Source organism: Babylonia areolata, chromosome 19 (assembly GCF_041734735.1).
Source record: "Babylonia areolata isolate BAREFJ2019XMU chromosome 19, ASM4173473v1, whole genome shotgun sequence".
NCBI lineage: Eukaryota > Metazoa > Mollusca > Gastropoda > Neogastropoda > Buccinidae > Babylonia > Babylonia areolata.
Window position 1 is genome coordinate 12,535,003 of NC_134894.1, and position 23,358 is coordinate 12,558,360.

Here is a 23,358-nt window from a genome sequence, read left to right on the forward strand (position 1 = left end):
GTGTGTGTGTGTGCGTGCGTGTGTGTGTGTGTGTGTGCATGTGTGCATGTGTGTATGTGTGTGTGCGTGCGTACGTGTGTGTGTGTGCATGTGTGCATGTGTGCGTGTGTGTGTGTGTGTGTGTGTGGAGGGTGGGCCTGTGTGTGTTTGTGTGAGTGTGTTTGTGCATGTTAAGGTGTGTGTGTGTTTGTGTATGTGATGATATGTATGTGCTTGATGGTGTGTGTGTGTGTGTGTGTGTGTGTGTGTGTGTGACAGAGAGAGAACTAGGATAATTATGGTGACGATGCTCATGTGTGTGTGTTTACATGTGACTGTGTGCGTGCTCAAACGTGCATGCGTGAATTTTGCGTACGCACACACACAGTTTCACGCACACAAACACAGACACACACACACACACACACACACACACACACACACACACACACTCACTCACACACACATCATCATCATCATCATCATCATTATCATCATCATTATCATCATCATCAGTAACAAAAACACCGAGAAATTGATAACAACAATAACAACAACGCCAACGACCAAAAAAAAATAAATAAATGGGTTAATAAATCAATTATTTGATCGATTAATGAATTAATTTTTAAAAAACCACTTTTGACCTGTGTACTTTCAGAGCGGGATGCACATCCTGTCAGTGGACGACCAGTCAGTCAGAGGCCTCACCCAGTCCGAGGCCATCGCCCTCCTCAAGCGTTGCTTCACCGACGTCCGCAGCGTCAACATGAAACTACGGCTCAAAAAGCCTTAACCCTTCACCGCCAGTCAATTTAGAGTACAAAATTCCCTTGTGGTATAAACACAGAAAAGACAGTGGCTAACAATAGTTGGGGATTCCCCCCTGCGATGTATAGAAAATGTGGTCTATCATACCACTGAACATTAAGAGCAGTAGGTTTATGGATAACAGACCAATGAATGGTCACCTGTCAGTGACATGGGTCCTCCACCACGCCTGTGCATAAATGCGAGCTTGGCGGTGAAAGGGTTAATTAGCTGATGGTCCAAAGACTGAACGTATGCCAAAGAACAACGCCACGGATCAGCTGAACTGAACAGCAAAAGAGAGACTTCTTTGACTGAGTGGGGTTGCACTGCCAAGCGCAGTTTGCGGGGCTAAATTCGCTTAGCGTCATAAAGAATTTACCTCCCCCAATTCTATGCTGATTCCCATTGACAGGAAAATTCGTATCGCTAAGCAAACTTAGCTCTGCAAAGATCGCTAGTGCAGCCTACCACCCCCTTAATTAATAAACCCTTGTGTGAGCGAAAGACACAAAGAACAATACCGGTGTGTGTGTGTGTGTGTGTGTGTGTGTGTGTGTGTGTGTGTGTGCGAAGAGGTCCATTTGAGTTTTTAGGTGTGAGCGCTATAATTATAACAATAGTTTACCTTCAGATGCTTGCCAGTTTACAGAGAATGCCATTGAGTCACTTATATTTGCTTTGTTTCTTTTTTGCATTTTTATTATTATTATTATTATTTCATTTTGGCGATACTTGTTCCCTTCTTCTATGGGAACGCAGGAACTCGAGAGAGTATATTCTACTCTTAACATGAGCGTGAATCACGTGTGCACACATTCACACAGTACGCAGGTCCGAAGGCACCCGCCCGCATACACACATGCACACAATGTATACTGATACGCACGCATATACACACACAGAGACACGCACAGACACACACACACACACTTACACACAGAGACTGACAAAAGACGGACAAGAAGAATGAATGAGACCAATGTTTGAGAAACAGAAGACATTGAGATTAGGATAGAGAACAATGTGTCTACAGGCTTAAGCAGCCGTAGATGTAGCAATAATTATAGTAGGTATACATTAAAATCAACGTGATTTTGTTTTGTGTATGTGTATGTTTGCGTGTGTTTTTTTGTTTGTGTTTGTTGTTGTTGATGTTTTGTATGTTGGTTGGTTGGTTACTTGGTTGGTCGGTTGTTTCGCTGGTTGGTTGGTAGTTGGTTTGGTATTTTAGGGGGTGGGGGAGGGGAGGGGGCGGTTGGTTAAATATTTACCTTGTTTTGTTGTTTCATATTCAGATACGTAGGCATAATCTTTTTTTTCTGTTTAATCTACATCGATCTCGTTATGATACTCGCACATATAGACTGAGCAATGATATTCATAATGAAAGTAAAACTGCGAAGTGACTGTACGTATCATTTATCATATTGAAACATTCTATTCCGAGCAGTAGAGATTTGATATAAGATTATTGTTATTACGATATGGTGTAGAGATTTTATATGATTGTTATTACTGACCCACTGTTGCCGGCTATGTATGCTCGTCGTCTGTAGCTATTATTTATATATCACTGATTATTGATCTGAACAACCTCCTTATGTATTTTGCTTTCTTTTGTATAATAAACAGTGGAGGTGGGATGACTCGATCGTTCACTTGTTTGTGACTCTATCTCTTTCTGTCTCTCTCTGTATCTCTGTCTCAGTCTCTCTCTCTCTCTCTCTCAACCCCTCTCGGTCTCGGTCTCCCTCTTTCTCTCCGTCTGTCTCCGCCTTTCACCCTCTTTCTGTGCAAACGTGTGTGTGTGTGTGTATGTGTGTGCGTGCGTGTGTTTGTGTGTGTGTGTGCGTGCATGCGTGCGTGTCTGTGATGTGCGTGCGTGCGTGCCAGGTGTGAATGTGCCGCAGTTCTTGAGTTTTACAAAATAATCACCTCATTCCCAGTGATTGAAAAAAAAAAAAGGGGAGAAGACGTGGGGGTTAGGGGGACTAAAAAGAAAAATGTTGTTTGGGGGAACGAAACAACACTGGTATTCAAGATCAAGTCAAAGCAAAAGAACGACCGACAGGGCTCATAAACTGATTCTGATCGACTGTGAAACACCATGGGATAACGTGTACGTGTGAATTACAGTAATGACGATGAAGAGCTTCTGTGAAGCATAATTCCCTAAAAGAAGGCGCAAATCGCAAAAGACAGAATAAGATAAATCATCAGGGGGTCGGATTTTCGCTGGGTGCCTAAGCGCGGGTTCCATGCCTCGTGTGCCATACCACGAAGGCAGGGAATCATGATGCTGGGATTGAGACTCGGTAAGAGACTCTCCAAGGCCCGGAGCTCATGATTCCTCCCGATACGGACCGCGGCGATGCGTCGTTAGACGCTGATCGCGGAGGCGACGTTCGTACCAGTAAAACGGTCATGAAGGGGACCGGGGGGAAAGAGGTACGAGCGTCGCGTCTCTCCAGTCGCCGACCCAGAAGCATGGGCAGTGGACGCTCTCTCTCTAGACTGGAGCAGTCTGATTGCCTACGCGTTTCCTCCCTTTCCAATCCTGTCCAAGGTGATACGGAAAGCCAGGTTGGAACGCCCGCAGATGATCCTCATTGCCCCGAAATGGCCAGCCCAGCCCTGGTTTCCGGTCCTTCAGTCCCTGACACATGTTCCACCACTGGAACTGGAAACCAAACCTCATCTGCTGAGGCAGCCTCGTTCGGGCATTTCTCACTCCAATCCTCAAATGCTCCACCTGCACGCGTGGCTGCTGTGCGGGCGGATCTGTCAGCATCACCATTGAAGTCTTCCACCCCTCGGTCAGCCTCTGTGTCCGCCGCGCTGACCAAAGGGGGTGCCTCCTCCGACCTCCTCTCCATAGTCTCCAAAGCCAGGAGGGAGGGAACAGAGACTTTGTATGACTTTCGATGGAAGAAATGGCTGAGTTGGTGTACAGCTCAGAACATTCCCCCTACTAACCCTACGAGCATGCAGCTGGCCAACTTTTTGGCTCACTGCTCCTCGGTTCTCACGAAATTTGGCCAAGCAGAGCAAACCAATAGGCCTAGTTTGCATCAGTTTGACATGGTACAGTATATGACACCAAAAAGATAAATCATCAATGAATATATAACTTGCCAGAACGCATATATATGTATATATATGTTCGCAACTAACATTCGCAACGGGGTTTCCAAGTGGGACCAACATGGGTTTCTGCTGGGATCCCAGTGGGCAATCCCATATCTGTGATGAGCAGCCCATCAAAAACCCATCTCAGATGGGCCTACCATATGAAAACCATCTGGGGGTCTGGTGGTATTTTAATGGGCTATCCCATGTCCCCAGTAGTATTTTGATGGGCTGTCCCATGTCACCAGTGGTATTTTGGTGGGCTATCCTATGTTCCTAGTGGTGTTTTGATGGGCTGTCCCATGTCACCAGTGAGATTTTGATAATGATCACACGCACACGCATGCACACACACACACACACACACACACACACACACAGAACTTGGAAAAAAAAAAACAGTTTTATTAGAAAAGTATTACATAACATGGAGGAAAATCCAATTTTACCCCATGACATTTCACATGATTTATATCTGCATCATCAGCATCATCAAATGTAGTTCAAACATCTCGAATGCCAAATTCTAAAGCTAACCTTTAAGCAAACAGCCCCAAGTGGCATTCATAAGAAAAGCAGTTCTTTATAAACAGAAGTGCAGTTATGACAGCCAAGAAATTTGTCTTTTAAAGAAAATGCTTATACTGAAATATATATATTGCCATACAACATCAAAGTACTGCACATTGTAAATCAAGCATTGTCATACAAAAGTCACAAAATATCAATTTATCAATAAGAGATCATGAACAAAATGCAAGCACACATACACAGATATTATCATTCATTATAGCCTGGTGAACTGGGAAAGGGAAAGTTTTAAAACATTTCATAACTGACATATATATATACCAAATGTGTTTGGAACATGGAAATGAAAACAGCAAAAATTAGGTTTAATTTTTATTTCTGGGAACAGAGTCAACTATGGAAGTAATATTCAACCTCAATGTTCAAACACAAGGTGAAAACTGACTGCAAGTTACTACCCATCCAAGTAGCTCAGATTATAATATGAAGGTAACAAATGCCATTTCACAAGCAAGGCCTCTTGTCTGTTGTGCTTACAAACAACCTGACAAGGACATAAACTAATTTTAAAACAAATATATTTAGTTTAACAAACAAAAACAGTAACAAATAAAATGTAAATCTGAAAGTAAATTTTTTTCAAGACAATTTTCTCACAGAAAAACAAAATATTGTCATGACATTTTAGCTCTGACTACAAATTCACATTCATCCCGTGTGTTTTTCAAACAGATGTAGACAATAACAATATCGGGCCTTGAAACAAATTATGACATGTGTTAAAAAAAAATCAAAACTAAGCATTCATTAAAAATAACAGAAAAACACACAAACTAAAATGTTTTAACAAAAAAAGTCATATTAGCAAAGCACTCTCTGCAAGGACAGCTGCACAAATTGTGTATGGACTTGACTTATAACCAGAAACTGTACAATAATCCCCACCAAGAAAGAAAACATCAAAAAACACAAAAAAAGGACCATATCATGTTCACTTCAAGAATATTTCCTGCACGTATTCGTCTATGTGGTACTCTTGTAAATAACGCACACCACCTGAATTTCAACAAACAAAAACCAAGAAAAATCCAAAAATAGAAGGTTTATTCATGCACAAGGTGAAGCCAAATCACAACTGACCTGGTGAAATTCACATACAACTTTGGGCCATTCTGAAGAAAAGACACAGGAAAACACTTTCTCACACATCAAATGGATTCTCATCACCATCAGAAAGCTTAGAAATCTGAAATCACATTGTCCAGTAAGAACAGTTTAGTGGCCCCTTCTGACATGTTGCCATTTAAGGTGAAGGTCACAGCACCACTTTCCAGTCTCAGTAAAGGCCTAAGTGTGTTAACTGCTTTATTGTTTGCCTTTGCCTCAATGATGCTCGCATTCTTGAAATCATCAGCAAAAGTGTTTAACTGACCTACAAGTACAAGATCAATCACCCTCTGATTAAACACAAAATCATAGGATGTGAGCTTTTTTTTCCAGTATTAATGACTGTTCATTACATCTCTGCTTGTCAACAAATACAATAAAAGGGGGAATGAAAAAGTGTAGATTCTGCAGTCAGCTGTGTACGTGAAGGGAAGGTTTTGTTCACTTCTATGTGCTGCCCACTGATCACTTATCTATATCTTTTTTTTCCAACTGGTGCTTTTTTTTTTGCTTTTTTTTTTTGATAATATGTGAAAACATACACTAGTTCAGTTACCAATTTTACCAACAAAAAGGCATGATTGTGTATAAAGTGCAGGGGTCAAAGTCAGGGAAAAACATTGCATTATAATCCTGCAGAATGTGAGAGGAACCAGTAATCAAAAGCCTGATGTGGTACAAGACACAGAGAGAGTCAGACAGAGAGGGTCCAGAAAGAATCTCTACACAGCTATCTTTTTTTTTATGAACATCACTTTCAGTTTGCTGTCTTGAACATCATCAAGTAATCATTTTTCATGGCATAAAGAAAGTTGAATACCCACAAATGATTTGATGTAGAACTATTATAAGCAGAATCGCTTTAAAAAAAAAAGAAGAAAAAAAATCCAATCAAAGATTTGGTTGAGTCATTTTGTTCATTATAAATAAATCATAATGGTCACTTCAGATTATCAAATAAATTAAAGAAAATGTTAACTTAAAAATAAGCCTTTAATGTTTCAAATCAAATTAATGTGTGATCAAAAACCATTAAATAATAGCTGACTTTGGATCTAGCTCTAATCTGAAATGCACAAGTCACTCTAAGATAAATATCTGAATCTACAAACATCTACAGAATTCTATCATCTGTTGTCACTGTAGTCACTATTATACTGCTCCACTGAAAATTTCTGAAATGCTTTCAGACAAACCAAGTGATAACAGCAACAAAGCAATGCACTAATAGTTAGACATGTACATCAGGGTCAATTTGAGCTGTTGTGGACACCACAGCTAAAGGACTCTAGGGCTGCAGGGACCACACATTTGATGTGTGTACATATGGAAGGCTTTCAGTTTTCTGTCACACACACACACACACACACACACACACACACACACACACACACACTTAACACCACACACACTCAAAGTATACATGTTTTGCCTTCAATCATCCAAAGTCATCATTGTGTCAACTGAAACCGTATTTGGGAGGAGATTTTCTTTTTCTTTTTCTTTTTTCTTTTTTTTTCCTGCTGCCCCGTCATCTGCACCGTTTCAGTGGCATTGCTCCCATGCCACTCATTCCAAATCACCCAAACGCAGCCACACCCGAGTTCGTCTGTCACACTCCAAGCGTTGGCAGTCCGCAGGAAACCATCAATGTTAGGTCACCAGGAGGCCACACACCAGAGGAGACCCTGTACTGCTGCTGAGTCACTTCAGTGGTGTTCAGTGGTGCCTGTTCTGATTTAACGTACTTAGGACACCACCTACTAAGCCCACTACTGACGACAATATAATGGCTTGGTCGTGGAGCCAGACTTGAGTGAGCGTCCCTCTCAGAGTGGAGACCACCACCACATCCCTCCAACAACAGCAACCCATGAATCTTCCAACACTGAAGACATTGACAGGACTCACCCGAAGCATGGAAGTGGAGGGGTATCAAAAAAGAGGTCACTATGACAGCAGGGCATGAAAGGCCACAGATTTGGGGACATTTTTGTTTTATACTGGTAACGATGAAGAAGGAGGATGAGGACGACAATGATGATGACGATGTTGCTATGGAGGTCCATTTTGGTTTGGGACTTCATGACAAGGCTGTACTCTACGCTTCCTTTCATAATGATATCCCGGCGTCAACGAAGCCCAAGAGATACAGACACTTGCAGTGTTGGTCAAGTAATTTGAGCAACACACCCAAAGACGCATCCTTGAAGTGGATGACACTTGACTGTGTGGTCCCAGTCTCCCCATTTAAGCCCATAACACACTCAACTCTGGGTAGGAGCCAGCTGCAGGCCGAAAAACCTACTTCCGCTGGGATGCGAACCCGTGTCCTCCCAGCCATCAGTCCGCGACGCTAACCACTTTACCACGGCGGCTGGTCAGGCGAATTTTTCTTTGCTTGGCTCTCTTTGTTCGGCCACCTTCTCTGTCCCGTGCAGACACCAGCCAAGCTCTTACTGTTGTTTCAATGTCCAACTGGGTGGAAGTCTTGTGGACTTGCTGGATGGCAGCTGAAAGACAAAACATGACTCAGAATGAGAGGTAAGGAAAGACAGCAGTATTCTCTTCTCTGCAAGAATATTTTGCATAATTCAGTAATAACTAAATGGCCATTCAACATTCCATTAAAAACAAAAATCGATTATAAAATTGAATCACTGTGTTTGGGAACTGTTCAGCACACTGTGAGTCATTAATCCCATTTCCCCATCAGCCATCCCAAACATTAATGGATTCCATAGTTAAACCTTCTAATCAAAGGATACAAATAAACTGTTGCAAGGGAACAACTACATAATACTTTTTTTTTTTTTTTTTTTTTTTTTGCATCAATTGTTTTCCCTTGAAATTGTTTCCAAAGTAAGAGGGAGAGTAGAAGAGTGAACATGTGTGTTGGTTGATTACGATAAAATGAAGTAACAAAGAAACTGATCACCACTTCAATAATGCAGTTTAAAACAAGTGTATCATTGATTGATTTGATGAGGTTATAACATATTTCAAATATTCAAGTTCAAAGAGACAAATGCAGCTGAAAGACAATTTTTCATTACCAAAGCATTGTTTTAAGTAGCAACTAAACTGATATACATACCAAATAATGCATCCTTCACTGAATAGTTTTTAAAACCAACTTTCCCTTTCACTCCAGAAAAATTCATCTTCAAAGACAGATCATTGGACAGAATCTGTCTCATTGTTCTTTTCACCATGTCCTTGACAGAGTCACCACCAACAGATGCCAGATATCTTATCTGAAAGTAAACAACAAATTCATCCGGAAAAGAAAGAAAAGGAAAGAAGAGAACAATCAGCCAACATATCACAAGCAATAAAGCACAAGATGTTACTGTTAGTTCAGTTCAGTTTCAGTAGCTCGAGGCGTCACTGCGTTCGGATAAATCCATCTGCCAACCAGATGCCTGACCAGCGGTGTAGCCCAACGCGCTTAGTCAGGCCTCGAAAAAAAAAAATCAAAGTCTGCAGGTGAAAGTGAATAGGTAAACCACACGACTTTTCACTCCAGACTACTCCATTTCTCAGGTGATTGCTTTTTGATTGCAATCAGAAGACTGAAAAAACTTTGTTGATGTTTCTGTAACAGCACTGCTCATATTTCCTGTCAAACTATGTTGCTATGTCTTTAGGTTTAACTGACGCTGCAACATACTGTGAGAATAAGTGTTGAGAACAGTTCTGTTGAGCAGTTTCAAACCCAGTCAGATCTGCAACATCTTTTTGAATGATCATCATAAAGTTAAAATATTACTGAAATCAAGGTAATGAATTTGCCTTGCGGCTTGGGTATGAAACTGAGCAGTGCTCCATAGAAAATATAAAAAGCAAAGGTTGGATGAGATAGGGTCAGGTGTTTGGGCTGTGTGTACAAATTCTAACTGATTACACACACACACACACACACACACACACACACACACACACACACACACACACACTTATAAGTATACAGGGAGAGACATGGAAAATACTACAAAGGACAATACTGTACTTTCGGCAAGGGGGTCAATGATATATATAAACAGGCAAAAGACATGCCACATAGTAGAGAGAGAGAGAGAGATTCAATGTTATTACAGCATAAAGATGTAAAATACAGCAGTCCATACACCACTGTATGCATGAGTTTTTGTCCTTCCAGGCTTCAGCTTAGTCTATTTCATGATTTATCTGGGTTTCAATCATGACTCCTGTTTCATCAATATTCAATTATCTTTTTAACAGTGCAGAGAGACAGAAACAGGCAGGCAAGCAGACAGACAGTGAGATGAGACAATATGTAAGAAAGATACTCATGCCAACTGAGTGCTGTGAAAAAGTGAGGGCATGGGGGAGGGAGGCCAAGAGTGAGTGGGAAGAGGGAGCAGAGAATGGAAGAGCTAATCATTATTCTGCATGCATGACAAGAGACATGGTTTTACCATCTTCAACTTTGTGTCCTTGTCTTGCAGTTTGTTGTCCAGTTCCTTCAGTTGTTCCTCGGATGTCAAGGGAAATTTGAGGTCTTCTGGAAGGGCACCTGCTTCAACACTCCCCAGCATTCCGGCAGATTCAAGGCGTCGAGACAAATGTGCCAGCTGTTGGGCTTGTTGAACCTGGTTAAATCTCACCTCTTCCAAAGTTGTAATCACCTGAGTGACAAGCTCTATCAGCTCTGGAAAAAAAAAATACATATATAACTTATAAGTCCATAACAACAGGGACAAAAAGTGAAAACAATTTTGACACAACAAATTCATTCTAAAATACTTTTATAATAAATTTCAGCATTTCAATACATCATACTGCAGTTGCAACAACACCCACTTTCAGTCGACAACTGAATATACACTAAGCACATTCTTATTAATCTTAAAAATCTGTGTGTGCTCTGTATCAATGTACCCTACATGAATTTCAAATGTATTAAGCTTGTTTTGGTACTGTATCATAACAAATCTCATGAGTCATCTGAACTCTTCCATACATTTCAAATGGGTAAGTGAATTAATTTGTCACAAAGATAAACAATAATATATAACCATATCTGTATAATACCAAGACACACTCTCTGTGCAATATAGATTCACCAGCAAAAAAAACAAAACAAAACGGTATACAAACAAAAATGGAATGTTATGTCCTCAATCAGTTGTTTACACATAACAGAATAATGAATAGTGGTCAAGGTTTTAAGATGTATATTTATATCTCAACATCTTGTGCAAGCTCTCAGACTTCCGTTTCAGCAAACATAATTGGCAGAGGTCAACATTAATAATGGCTGACTGCCCTAGACAAGTGGATTGTCATGTTTGGAAGACACTGTTACGGACAGAGTTTATGATGTTGTTAGAAAGATAGACAGACACTGAAAGTTATGTGTGCATATTTCTGTGTGTTCTAAGTTATTCTCTCCCTTTATCACACACAATCTTACATCCAATCACTACAAACACTCCGCAAACAAAACAATAGACCACGACACTAGAAACTAAAGAGCAAAGACCAATGACACATATAATCTATAGAAACTGTTTCACGAGTAACAATCACAAATCCTCAATAAGGTAAATCCAATATGTTAATTTAGTAATTTACATTAAGTTGATATTTTCACTCTCTTTCATACGGCCCCACAGTAAGAAAGAACTCAATTCTTGAAAATATTCTGGATCCCCTTCAGTTAATCTTGGAGCTCATAGTTTCATTCTCGGCACAAAACGATGTGTCATCAACTCCTGCTTCCAGCCACAGAGTTCATTATAACTCCAGTTTATCATTCATAAATATCTCGCCGACAATTTGTATTTTTGTTCCAAGATTCATCACACTTCGGCAGTCTCTACTCCAACAGTCTCTGATTCATCATAATTCACAACTTGTCGATTTTCTCATTCAGCTTCTTCTTAGTTAATCATTTCAATTCGCATTTGCCTATCGTACGGCGTCATCTCACATATACATGATGAACCACCTGTCTCCACACTAGACTGCCTTCATCAGCAGCAATGAGGGCAACACCAGACATTCCCTCAGATCAGCCAGCCACCAGCGACATCAAACATAGCCCTAGTGCTCTCACCCGGAAGAAAAGCTGCCATAACTAGCAGCTTTTATAACAAAAACAAAAACAGCTCTCTTCAAGCCAGCACAATCACACAGGTCTGCCTAGCTTGAAATATTCTGAAGAACTCAATACCAATCACCAATAAATTTTTTTTTTTAAATGACACTCCAGAATTCAACTTCCTGTGACCTCAGCCAATGAAAATCAACTAAACATACAAAACAATAAAGGCTCCGCTGCTTGAAGCCAAAATCAACCAAAACCCCGGAATGTCAAAACAAGAAATACCAAATGATGCAAACGCATCCGTCACAGTCACAAGGAAGCCCTTTCTGAACTTGCCTGATGGGTCAACTGTCAAGTGATATTTTTTATGACCAGCAAGTTTTAGTGCAATTTCTTTTCTTTTTTTTCTTTTTTAAATATCAGCAATGTTTTGGGGTTTTTTTCCAAAGGTTATGCTACTCATAATGATTGTCAGGTATTCTTTAGCACTGTAGCAGACAATGTTTTCAGTTGTGATTTTGACTGGCCGGCACTGGATGAGTCAAGAGTGAAAAATAGAATTATCATGCAGCTGTAAGACAACTTGCCACTGACTGATCATTTTGGAAAGCTACTGGAAATTTTTCTCACTAGTCTGTCTTCCTGTTCAGCTTACACATCAAAGTAGCATTCTTCATGTTTACAAATGCTGAGACAATGTAAGGTCTTGTTTTGCACACAGTTTTGATGCTGCTGCCTATAGTCAGTGTTTTTGACCCAAGTTAAAAAGTTCATTACCTGGGCCTACCTTGTTCAGTATACAGAGAAAAACATGCAAGTATCTACAAGGTTAGTATTACATTGACTGCTGAGCAACAAACAAAAAACTTTAAAAAATGTGAAGAAAGAAACAGAATTGTCTTACCCAGGAAAGCAGGCACAGATGTACTCTCATTTCGATCAGAGCTGGAATCTAAGAAGCAACACACAAAGAAATGTTAAGAGATGGAAATTAATATTTCAGAACACAAAAACCTTGAACTGGGCTTTGCTTCATGGAATAAATGAAAAACATGGTACTGGGATTTGGAGATATCTTAGTATCTCATGCAGACCATTTCCTTCAGATTTTAAACCATGGAGTTAAAGATGATTCAAATAGAGAGAGAGAGAGAGAGAGAGAGATGATGATGATGATGATGATGTTTTATTCATATAGGCCATAGCCCCTTAGAAGGGGGGTACACATGGAACTGACATTTAGTCGCATATTACTACAAAGAAAAATTACGTTACATAAGCACTGCGTCGTTTAAATGCTCTATGTAAATATAAAGCAAACTGTTGTACAATAGTTTCGTTCGTAGACGACAATAACAAAATGAGTTTAAATAAAAAAGGCTGTCTATAAAATTTGAGTGGAATTAATCGTTCTCTAATATTTCTCAATGCTGGACAACTAAGCACAAAATGGACCTCATCTTCAGTTGATTCTTTGCATAATGGACATAACAAATTACACATGTTTGACTGCCTATAACGATACTGATGAGTAAAAACATCAGAGACACCGAACCTAAATTTTGTCATTAAATACTTCAAACCTCTAGCAATATGCATATACATATAAATTGGAACACTATGCAAATTATTGATCATTCTGTATACATTAAATCTGTTACTGTCCTGTTTATGAGAATTCCAACTTTGCCATCTACAATCAACCAATCTTTCGCGGAACACACGAATAAAAACATTTATATCTTCAACACCTTGATTTAGCCATACAAAACCAAAAAACCGTACTCATATAATTTCTTTCTAACATTTGAAACCCAATTTCTTCTACCCTTATTATCTAAGTCTAACAACATTTTGTATGCCTTATATGGCAATCTATGTTCATCCATTTGTGTTAACTTGAGCCAGTACTTAATACATTTAACAGTAGAGAGCAACGATACTGGGTATCTGTCAGTCTCACCATAGACGAGATCAGAGAGAGAGAGAGGTAGTATATGCTTCTGGCAGGAGCCATACAACAAAACGCTAGAAAGAATCTTGTGCACACAGAACAGCAAAATATTTGAAAATCTCTACATGTGTAAAATTATGAAGACAGACACACACAAGAACTGAAGAAGTTGCAGAATAGAATAAGTGCAGGTGAAAATAGTGGGAAAACAGATTATCATATACTATGAGGCCACACAAAGAAAAGACAGAAAGAAATAGAGCAATTAAAAGATGTATTTCTTTGTAAACCAGAAAACTTAATTTTGCTAATCTGGCAACATTCTGATGTAGTTTCAGTTTCAGTTTCACTTTCTCAAGGAGGCGTCACTGCGTTCGGACAAATCCATACACGCTACACCACATCTGCCGAGCAGATGCCCGACCAGCAGCATAACCCAACGCACTTAGTCAGGCCTTGAGTGCATGCTTACATATTTGTGTACCTATGAAAGTGGATTTCATTTTACGTAATTTCGCCAGAGGACAACACTCTCGTTGCCATGGGTTCTTTTTCAGTGCGCCAAGTGCGTGCTGCATACGGGACCTCGGTTTATCGTCTCATCCGAAAGACTAGACGCTCAGTTTGATTTTCCAGTCAAACTTAGGAGAAAGGGCGAGAGCGGGATTCGAACCCACACCCTCACGGACTCTCTGTATTGGCAGCTGAGCGTCTTAACCATTCTGCCACCTTCCTCCTTTTAGCCTCCTTGTAGGCTTTTGAACACCGGATTTCTAGACTTACTGCATCTACAACATATTAAAACATATATAATTATCAAGCAAAAAAAAAAAAAAAAGGAATGACACGCATGAACATAAACATCCCCTCAAAATTATGAACATGTGGGTCTGTATCAAGACCTGCAGACTAAATAGTATTTAATGCACTTACTGTTTGCTGGCTGCACGGTGACCTGATTTGATCTGGGTCTATCGTCCCCAATCAGACGTTCATCTGAATCTGTATCTGGCAAAAATTGTAAGTAGTAGGTTTCCAGAGGCAATGAAGATACTGGATTGACCCTTGATATTGATGCTGTAGCTCTTGTATGCGTTGCTGGAGGTTCAGGAGGAATGGGAGGAGATTTTTTTGTCCTTCTCTTCTGCCTTTGATAGTCTTCATCGGACTCTGAGTAGCTACTTGAATATCTGAAAAGGATTAGTCATTCTATCAATCAATGGTCAATAAATGACTACATACTGAAAGGAATTCCCAACCATTATCTCAACCATTACATTATGGTCTGTTAGATAATCATAAAGATGTAGGTCTATAAACATTAAAAAACCTTCAAACTGAATACAATTTTCTCTCTATAGTCGGTGGGAAATTTTATGATTCAAAGACTACTAGTAGTATGGCAGCCTTGTAGTAGGGCGTCCGACTAGAAAGCAAATGTCAACATGTTTGATTTTAGTATATACAGATCAGGATTTTTACTCCCACATCCACTCGACCTTGAGTCGTGGTCTGGGTTTTAGTCATTTGGATAGGATGAAAAACCAAGGTCCTATGTGCAGTGTGCACTTTGCGCATGTAAAACAATCCACCGCAACAAAAAGATTGTTCCTGGCAAAATTTGGTAAATAAATCCACTTTTATAGTAAAACAAACATATCTTCAGACATATTTTTGTCTTTATCATGGGTGTCACTGCACCATGCATTGTGGAAGCTCACACTCCCCCACAGCCCAAAAGTCACACAAAGAAATCTGTTGTAACAAAAATTGATACAATGCAAAACAACATCCAGCAGTTGTATCATTATCAAGTATATAAGACCTGTTTCCTTTTTGTTTTTGTTTTTGGGGGAGGTTTTTTGGCTTTTTGTTTGTTTGGGGGGTTTTTTGGTAAAAACAACTGTACTCCTCAAACTTTGAGTACCAAGCCAACATGTCCAAAACAGCAATTCAGTAACTTCCACTAATTTCAGATTATCATTATTAGTACTATTACTTTGAGTTTAGAACCCAGGTGACTACTTACGGCCAGTTCAAAGTAATAGTCTTTCCTACCCCTACTGTAGACAATAACAATAACAAATCAGCACACTGTGTCCCGCAGCACCGGCACCACATACTGGGGCAATTGCTGTGCCTGATGATAGGGGGGAAAAAATGAAAGAAAGTGATTAGTTAAGTTGTGTGTCTGAAACTGGTGCATGAAAGGTAAATATGAGTCTGTGAAAGAAGAAAAAGAAAGATGTGGGAAAAAATAGGAAGATGGAGGCCCCACCAAACAAAAAACAAAAAAAGGAAAAGGAAAAAAAAAAAAAAAAAGCAAGGGAAAAAAGAGGCTGGAGGCCCCTCACAAAAAAAAAGGGAAAAGGAAAAAAAAAAACATCACCAACACACAGGCACTGTGAAACAAATTGTGTCAGGAACTGACCGATACAAGAATGATTCTGCTAGCAGGGGTCAATATTAGTTGCTTTCACTTGCCCATTCTGGCAAGTCAGGAAAATCCACTTGCCTCACTGGGTTTTGCATTTGAAATTTACATGTATGCAATGTATGCAGACAAAAGTGTGCACACAGACACAGGCACCCAAGAAAGAACAATGTTTCCTACTGCCCCAAATCTGAAAGCTATTATAGCCTTCTTTCTAAAATTATATGGTAGTCATCTGGCAGTGTTAGAGGATCAAGTCTGGGGGGGGTTGGGGGGGGGGGGGAGAGAAAAAGCTTCAAGTGTTCAAGTGTTTCAATTAAACAGTCTCAGTGGTGTGTGTGTGTGTGTGTTGAGCGTGTTGTGGGTGTGGTGTGTGTGTGTGTGTGGTGGTGGTGTGTGTGTGTGTGGTATGTGTGTGTGTGCCTGTTATTATATATCTTCAGTCCATGTGCGTGCTTTAAATGTTTTTTTTATTCTGTTATATGATTCTAGATTAAGTGAATGATTACACATTTTGACAAGACAAAGTGACCAAGGAAGAATTTGTCACAGGATTACATATTTGTAAGACTCTGACATAAAATGACATGACATGACATGACAGACCTTCTCTTTCTTTTTCTCTGCCTGACAGAGCTGGCATCATCCGTCTCCACATCTGTGTTTTCCATAGCCACTTTTTCCTCCCCCTGGAAGTTGTCTGGAAAAGAATTAGAATATATGTATCACCTTCACCTTCACCTTCACCTATCCCGTAGTCTTGTGGACAGTTGGGGCGCCACAGGTGGTCTGGCAACCAGCATCCTCCAATCCTCTCGGTTTTCTGACCTCCTGACTGTATCGCTCACACTCAAGCCTGTCCATTCTGGGATGTTGTTCTCCCATCTCTTCCTCTGTCTGCCTCTCCTTCTCCCCCCTTGCACTGTGCCCTGCAGGAATGTCTTGGCAAGCCCTGATGATCTCGTGACATGGCCATACCATTTGAGCTTGCGTCTCTTGACCATGGTCAACAGATCTTCGTAGGGCCCAGTGACTTGCCTGATTCTGTTTCGAACTTCTTCGTTCATGATATGATCTTTGTAGGAGATGCCCAGGAGTCTTCGAAAGCATCTCATCTCAGTGGACTGTACTCTCTTTTCTATTTCAGCTGTTAAGGTCCACGATTCACATGCATACAAGAGTATTGATGTCACCAGGGTACGCATCAGTCTGATCTTTGAGCTGAGTGCAATGTTCCGGTCGTTCCAGATGTACCTCAGTTTTGTGAGTGCTGCTGTCGCCTGTGCAATCCTGGAGAGTACTTCAAGGTTTGGATCCCTCATATGTCATAATTGCTCCCAGGTATTTAAAGCTGTGGACAGTTTCTAGCTTCTGGCCATCCACTCTTATGTCAGTCCTGATGCCATTGGTGTTGTTGGTCATCAGTTTGGTCTTCTCTGCACTGATCTGCATGCCATAGGCTCTAGAGGTTTTATCAAGGTGGTCCTTCTTCTTCTTCTGCGTTCGATGTTTTGGCTGCGTCAGACGGTCACCCCCGTCGCCACGATGTAGCCCACGGTCTTCTCCAGGTCGTGGCGGTCTCCCCAAAGCTGCGCCTGTAGCTCTGTGCCCCCTGGCCAGGTTTGACGCCGTAGAGCTTCATGGGTTGGGCAGTGTTGGAGGATGTGTTCAGGGGTCTGGGGTCCAGTGCCACATGGACACTCATCAGTGTGGGCGATCTTCATACGGTGAAGGTGACTCAGTAGTCGGCAGTGGCCGGTTCTCAGTCTGAAGAGGACTGTCTGCTGGTGTCTCTGGAGCTGGTGGATTGGATCGACACCACTGTTTGCACCCAGCCTTCTCTTCCACTGGTTCTGGTAACGGTTGTGGATGATGGTCCTGGCCTCTCTGTAGGTCACGGGGTGGCTGAACTGCTTCATTTTGCTGCCTGCCTTGGAGAGAGCATCGGCCTTTTCGTTCCCCATGACCCCACAGTGAGAAGGAACCCAAGGTGGTCCACTAAGCTAGCTAGCTCCTCTTCTTTTCCTGCTAGGCCATCAATATCGTCGGCGAAACGTAAGTTGGTGGCTGCTCTGCCTCCGATGTTGACTGTTCCTTTGTGGTCTTCAAGTGCATCAGTCATGATTCTTTCCAGGAAGATGTTGAAGAGAGTTCGTGAGAGTAAACAGCCTTGCCTCACTCCGACTGTGGTTCTGAACCAGTCCCCTATGTTACTGTTGAAGTAGACTGCGCTGGTGGCTTTGTCATAGAGGTTCTGTATAACTTGGGTCAGGTTGGCATTGATGTTATACAACCTCATGGTGGCCCATAAAGCTGCATGCCATACTCAGTCAAACGCCTTCTTGAAATCCACGAAGACGTGGTAGAGGTCTTGCTGATGTTGGAGGTACCTCTCGCACAGTATCCTGAGGTTGAAGATTTGCTCTGTTGTACTGCGCCCTGGTCTGAAACCTGCTTGTTCCTCTGCGATGATCTTCTCCGCTTGTGGCTTCAATCTATTTAGCAGGATCTTTAGCATGACTTTGCTGGGATGGCTTATTAGGCTGATCGTGCGGTAGTTCTGGCACTGTTGTAGATTGCCTTTCTTGGGGAGAGTGATGATCAGTGACTGGGTCCACGGTGTTGGCAACTCCCCTGTCTGCCACATCTTGTTGCAGGTGGTTGTGAGGGCTGTGATCATTGCTTCTCCCCCTGCTTGGACCAGCTCTGCTGGGACATTATCCACTCCTACTGACTTCCCCTTTTTCAGCGATTTTACAGCTGCTTCCACTTCTTCTCAAAGGATGGGGTGGTTGTCGTTGTTGGTTGCTGGAGGAACGTTCAGTACCTCTGGGTCTCCCATGGCTCTGTGACCGTACAGCTCGGAGCAGTATTCAGTCCACCTCTTCAAAATGTCCTGTTCTTCAGTGAGACATTTTCCGGTTTTGTCCTGGATGGTGGTGGTTTGCTCTTGCTTTGTGCTGGTCAGTTTTTTCACAAGTTGGTATGCCTTCTTGCTGTTGTTTTGTTTCAGGTTTTCTTCAGTTTCCTGGCATTGCTCTTTAATCCAGTTCTCTTTTGCCTTTATCATGCTTTTCTTGATTTGTTGGTTGACTGTATATAATGCATTAATTACTATGCATCTATAGCATTTATTCTTCGTGGGCTCTCTTTCAGTATAATTACTTATCTTCAGGAGAAAATTAAAGTAATAAATGCAGGTCTTCTTGAGTTATTGAGCCTGACATCTTGATCTAACTGCAAACAAAACTTAATTTACAATAAAACATGGATGAGAAGCTGGGGAAAACACCAGTGATAAAACAACAATTAAAACAATGACTTTATGTCTCACAAATCTAATATCATGCAACTAGTGGTGCAAGTGAAATGTGGCCGCCCAAGTTAAAAATTTTACTTGCCTGCATTCAAATCCAATATATATACATACATACATACACACACCACACACACACACACACACATATATATATATATATATATAGAGAGAGAGAGAGAGAGAGAGAGAATCTTCCTCATGGTTTTGTTTTCGTTTTGTTTTTGTTTTGTTTGTTTTATTGGGAGGGGGGGGGGGGGGTTAACACTTCATTTTATATATATATTCATTTGATTACTTAATTTCATTTTATTTCATTTTCAGATTTATTAAATAATTAATTTAGTTATTCTGATTTATTTGTTTGTTGGTTTGATTTTGTTAAAAGGGGGTGGTGGGGGTAGGGGTTGTACGAGTAGGTGTAGAAGGTGAAGGGGTAGAGTAGAATAACAGGCAGAGGACAGGTGCACAATCCACTCTCTCCTCGTATCACAGCAGGGTCTTTTAGAAAGATGAATTGAGGTGTTTATTTCTCTAACTTTAGACAGCACACCTGGTACACACACAATATTAAAACCCAGGTTAAATCAATACCAAAACATATGCTAGACATAATTGCACTGATGTAACAGAAACATCATTATGTTGTCTGGACAAGTAAACAATTCCACAGATAACCTTTCTCCATTCTGACACTCAATGTCTAGCCATACACTCTCTTCTCAAAGAGATCTATGTAAAGATGTAAAACAAGCTTCATATAGCTTACCATCAAAAGTCAGTGGCACATAAGTTAATGTGCACCAAATATATGACTAACAAATACTAACTCCCAGTGTTTAACTCCTGTCAAACCACCATAGAATAATAGCTGTCGCACCAAGTATGTGGCAGACAATTACAAACTCCTAGTGTTTAACTCCAGTTAAATCACCATACAGAAATAGCCGTTTCCATTAAGACTGAACAAATCTGTACTTGGTCTCTGCAAAGTATCTCACTGGTAAAATTTTTACATGGGAATCACATAGTTACCAAGTAATTTGGTAAATATATGGCAACCTGTGTGCACTAACATAGGACTGCCTCTCAGTGGTCTCAAATCTTATTGAACACATGACTACAGCACATGGTAATCACAACAACCAAGTCACACATGTTCCCCATGTTGCATTATCACCCATGTGCACACACATGGAAAAGCATGAACATGCAGTTAGCCTGTAGATTAGTTCACCTTGAATATAACCATCACCACTTAACATACAAAATAGGTATGTCATACCTCAAAATAACTCCAACTGTTGCAACCAAAACATTCTACACAGATGCAACACACATAATCTCTGTTTCTTTGTGACTGAATGCTTACATTGTTCCCACAGTATGTCAACAATTGACACACCACTGACATGTTACTGAACATTATCATTTATGTAAGCCAAGATGCACAACATGTAAACCCAAACATGATGTCCAAGCATCATGCCATAATATCAACCTGTAGGAAACAGGAAAGGGGGGGGGGGGGGGTACCCAAATACCCTAAACCAGTACTCCATTTCGTCATATATTGGCTACAGTGTGTATTTTAACCACTTTTCCCTCAGTCACTAGCCTCAAATACAGTTAAGCCATACACATGCTGGCTATGCTCTCTCACAAGTCATGGTATCTGCATCAACACATTCCAGTTACATGAACTGTGAAATACCACATCAGCTAAAAAGGATCTCTCAACACTCTTGTGACACAACATCACAATTCTACAAACTCCAAACTGTTTCCAAAAACCATAAAGTAAATTGTCAACAAAGCAAATTACCAGTACAAGCATTACTCACAACCCCAAACGTTTCAGGCTTCACTTTATATTTATGTAGTAGAACACAATCCCACTGAGCCAGTGTGTTAGTCACAGAATCCAAGTGTACCATAAATCAAGCATTCAACTATGTCCGAAAAATAGATGCTAGTTTGACACTCACAGCCCCCATGGTACTGTCTTGACTGTCCAGCTCTCCTGGCCTGCTCCAAGCAAGGAAAAGAAAGAAACCCCACTTGCCTATTCATTTTATCCTCTTCACAAGTTGGCACTGTATGCAAATTATCTTCCGACCCAGAACGTTTCCAATTGGCTGAAGTTAACAGACAAGTCTGGGACCAACAGTGCTAGACTTGCACATCCAGCACTTTTCTCACAGAACCCAGCATTGTCAAGGAGAAGGGGAGGGGAGGGGGGGTGATGAAAAAAGGAAGGGAAGGAGAGTGAGGGGGGAGAAGAGTAGGGAGGTAGGAAGGAGGGACCATCAGTGAGCAGTGTGTCTGAGAAAATCCCACACTTCCACCATAGGTGCCTGACACACTATAACAATTTTATTTCTCAAGGCCTGACCAAGCACGATGGGTTATGCTGCTGATCAGGCATCTGCTTTGCAGATGTGGTGTAGTGTACATGTGGATTTGTCCAACTCTGTGACACCTCCTTGATAACTGAACTGAACTGAACTGCATCAACTCAGTTCCAGATATATATCCTCATCCTCATGTAATACATGTAGAAATAGAAAGGCTAGTTAGTTGATCTAATAGTAATGCAGAAAATACTTGAAAGATAAATCTGCAAATGGAAGAAATCTGACTGTTTAAAAAAAAAATAATTAAAATTTGTTTTTTTAAAGAAACAACATTCAATGTATGAAGATCAATCACGAGAGCTTCAGACCAAAAACATAAAATGCCCAACAACCACACAAACAAACGACAAGTGCAAACAATGATAAAAATAAAAATTAAAAAATTTTAAAAATGCCTGTAGAGTACAGAATTTTCATTCTGTACATTGGCCAAGTCTTCCATGGGATTGTGGTCAATTATCCATTTCAATAGTGCTCTGCCATTTGGCCATCAGCAGTAATATATATATATATATATATATATATATATATATATATATATATATATATATATTCAGTTATGATACGCCATACACGATTTTGAACAAATCAGTGGTCTCTTTAAGTCTCAAGGCCTGACTAAGCGCGTTGGGTTACGCTGCTGGTCAGGCATCTGCTTGGCAGATGTGATGTAGTGTATATGGATTTGACCGAACGCAGTGACGCCTCCTTGAGCTACTGATGCTGATACTGGTAAGTCTTACACATACGTAAACCTATCTACCGGCCCTGCCCCCATGCCTCTCTGCGCGGATTTATGCTCCATCTCAAGCACACACACACACACACACACACACACTGACAGTGGGGCTACTGATGTTTGGGTACTTGGGATGAGTGGCGTGGATAAATGTCACTGAAACGGGGCAGATGATGGGACAGAAAAAGTCAAAACAGTCACACAACGTGACGGTTCAGCTAGAAGAACTATTTTATGCCTATGATGAGTAGAAACCCCATTAGGCACGACCGACCTACACAAAAACAATCAATACCAAAACCAAGAGGGGACAAATATTTGACCTCGCGGTCTAGGTGTAACCAGACACCGTCCCTACTACTACTACTACTACAACTACTCACTCACAGAGGAAGCGCTTATCACCTGCAAAAGACAAACTGAGGTAGTCTCCCCTGTCTGTTCTCCTTTGATATATATAAACTATTAATACTGAGACACTGATGTATTAAACAACTCCAACCGAACAAACTTGACCTTAAGGGTGTAGGCGCCAATAGGTCGTTAATACTCCAACAATTGACACTGATGTCCTTTTCACTTTCTCTTCTTAAACTGAAACGCTCTTTCTTCTGTCTGAGCAAACTGACTGATTATTTTGCATCAGTATAGCTATTTTGTATTTGGCTGCATTTTCATAAACTCTTTACAGTTGCCGTGGAGCTTCTTCGATTCTGTTACAGACACGTTTGTTTTGGAGGGACGTTGCATAGTGGAAGATTTTGGTACTTTTCGATAAAAACACCAAGAACATGTTCTCTTGC

The 23,358-nt window shown here is 40.8% G+C and overlaps 2 protein-coding genes across 5 annotated transcripts in view; one reads left to right on the top strand and one right to left on the bottom strand.

The window, feature by feature from the left end:
• The window catches only part of LOC143293457 (uncharacterized), a 76,170-nt gene extending 73,735 nt beyond the window's left edge, over positions 1 to 2,435 (top strand). For both annotated transcript variants that reach the window (XM_076604328.1, XM_076604329.1), the window contains exon 17: positions 641 to 2,435. In XM_076604328.1, the coding sequence (XP_076460443.1) occupies positions 641 to 775 (135 nt within the window). In that variant the 3' untranslated portion in view covers positions 776 to 2,435. The remainder of the gene's footprint in view (positions 1 to 640) is intronic.
• Positions 2,436 to 4,316: 1,881 nt separating this feature from the next.
• Positions 4,317 to 23,346, bottom strand: LOC143293458 (uncharacterized). Of its 3 annotated transcripts, none has more exons than XM_076604331.1 (7): positions 23,072 to 23,346; positions 16,690 to 16,783; positions 14,583 to 14,839; positions 12,600 to 12,647; positions 10,062 to 10,294; positions 8,717 to 8,876; positions 4,317 to 8,132 (listed from the first exon to the last, which is right to left on the bottom strand). In XM_076604331.1, the coding sequence occupies exons 2-7, from the start codon at positions 16,752 to 16,754 to the stop codon at positions 7,963 to 7,965; spliced, it is 933 nt and encodes a 310-aa protein (XP_076460446.1). In that variant the 5' UTR covers positions 16,755 to 16,783; positions 23,072 to 23,346; the 3' UTR covers positions 4,317 to 7,962. The 3 variants fall into 3 exon arrangements, with proteins under 3 accessions (XP_076460446.1, XP_076460445.1, XP_076460447.1); XM_076604330.1 differs by lacking the exon at positions 23,072 to 23,346 and adding an exon at positions 21,388 to 21,594; XM_076604332.1 differs by lacking the exons at positions 8,717 to 8,876; positions 23,072 to 23,346 and adding an exon at positions 21,388 to 21,597.
• Between the last annotated feature and the right edge of the window lie 12 nt (positions 23,347 to 23,358).

What these genes read in the sequence shown, in the direction of transcription:
- LOC143293458 (XM_076604330.1), bottom strand. Translation starts at nt 21,472, where the DNA reads ATGAATAGGCAAGTGGGGTTTCTTTCTTTTCCTTGCTTGGAGCAGGCC. An exon ending in AGGACACAAAGTTGAAGATG is followed by an intron (nt 8,877 to 10,061) that starts GTAAAACCATGT and finishes GTTTACTTTCAG; the next exon opens with ATAAGATATCTGGCATCTGT. An exon ending in AGTGAAGGATGCATTATTTG is followed by an intron (nt 8,133 to 8,716) that starts GTATGTATATCA and finishes TTTGTCTTTCAG; the next exon opens with CTGCCATCCAGCAAGTCCAC.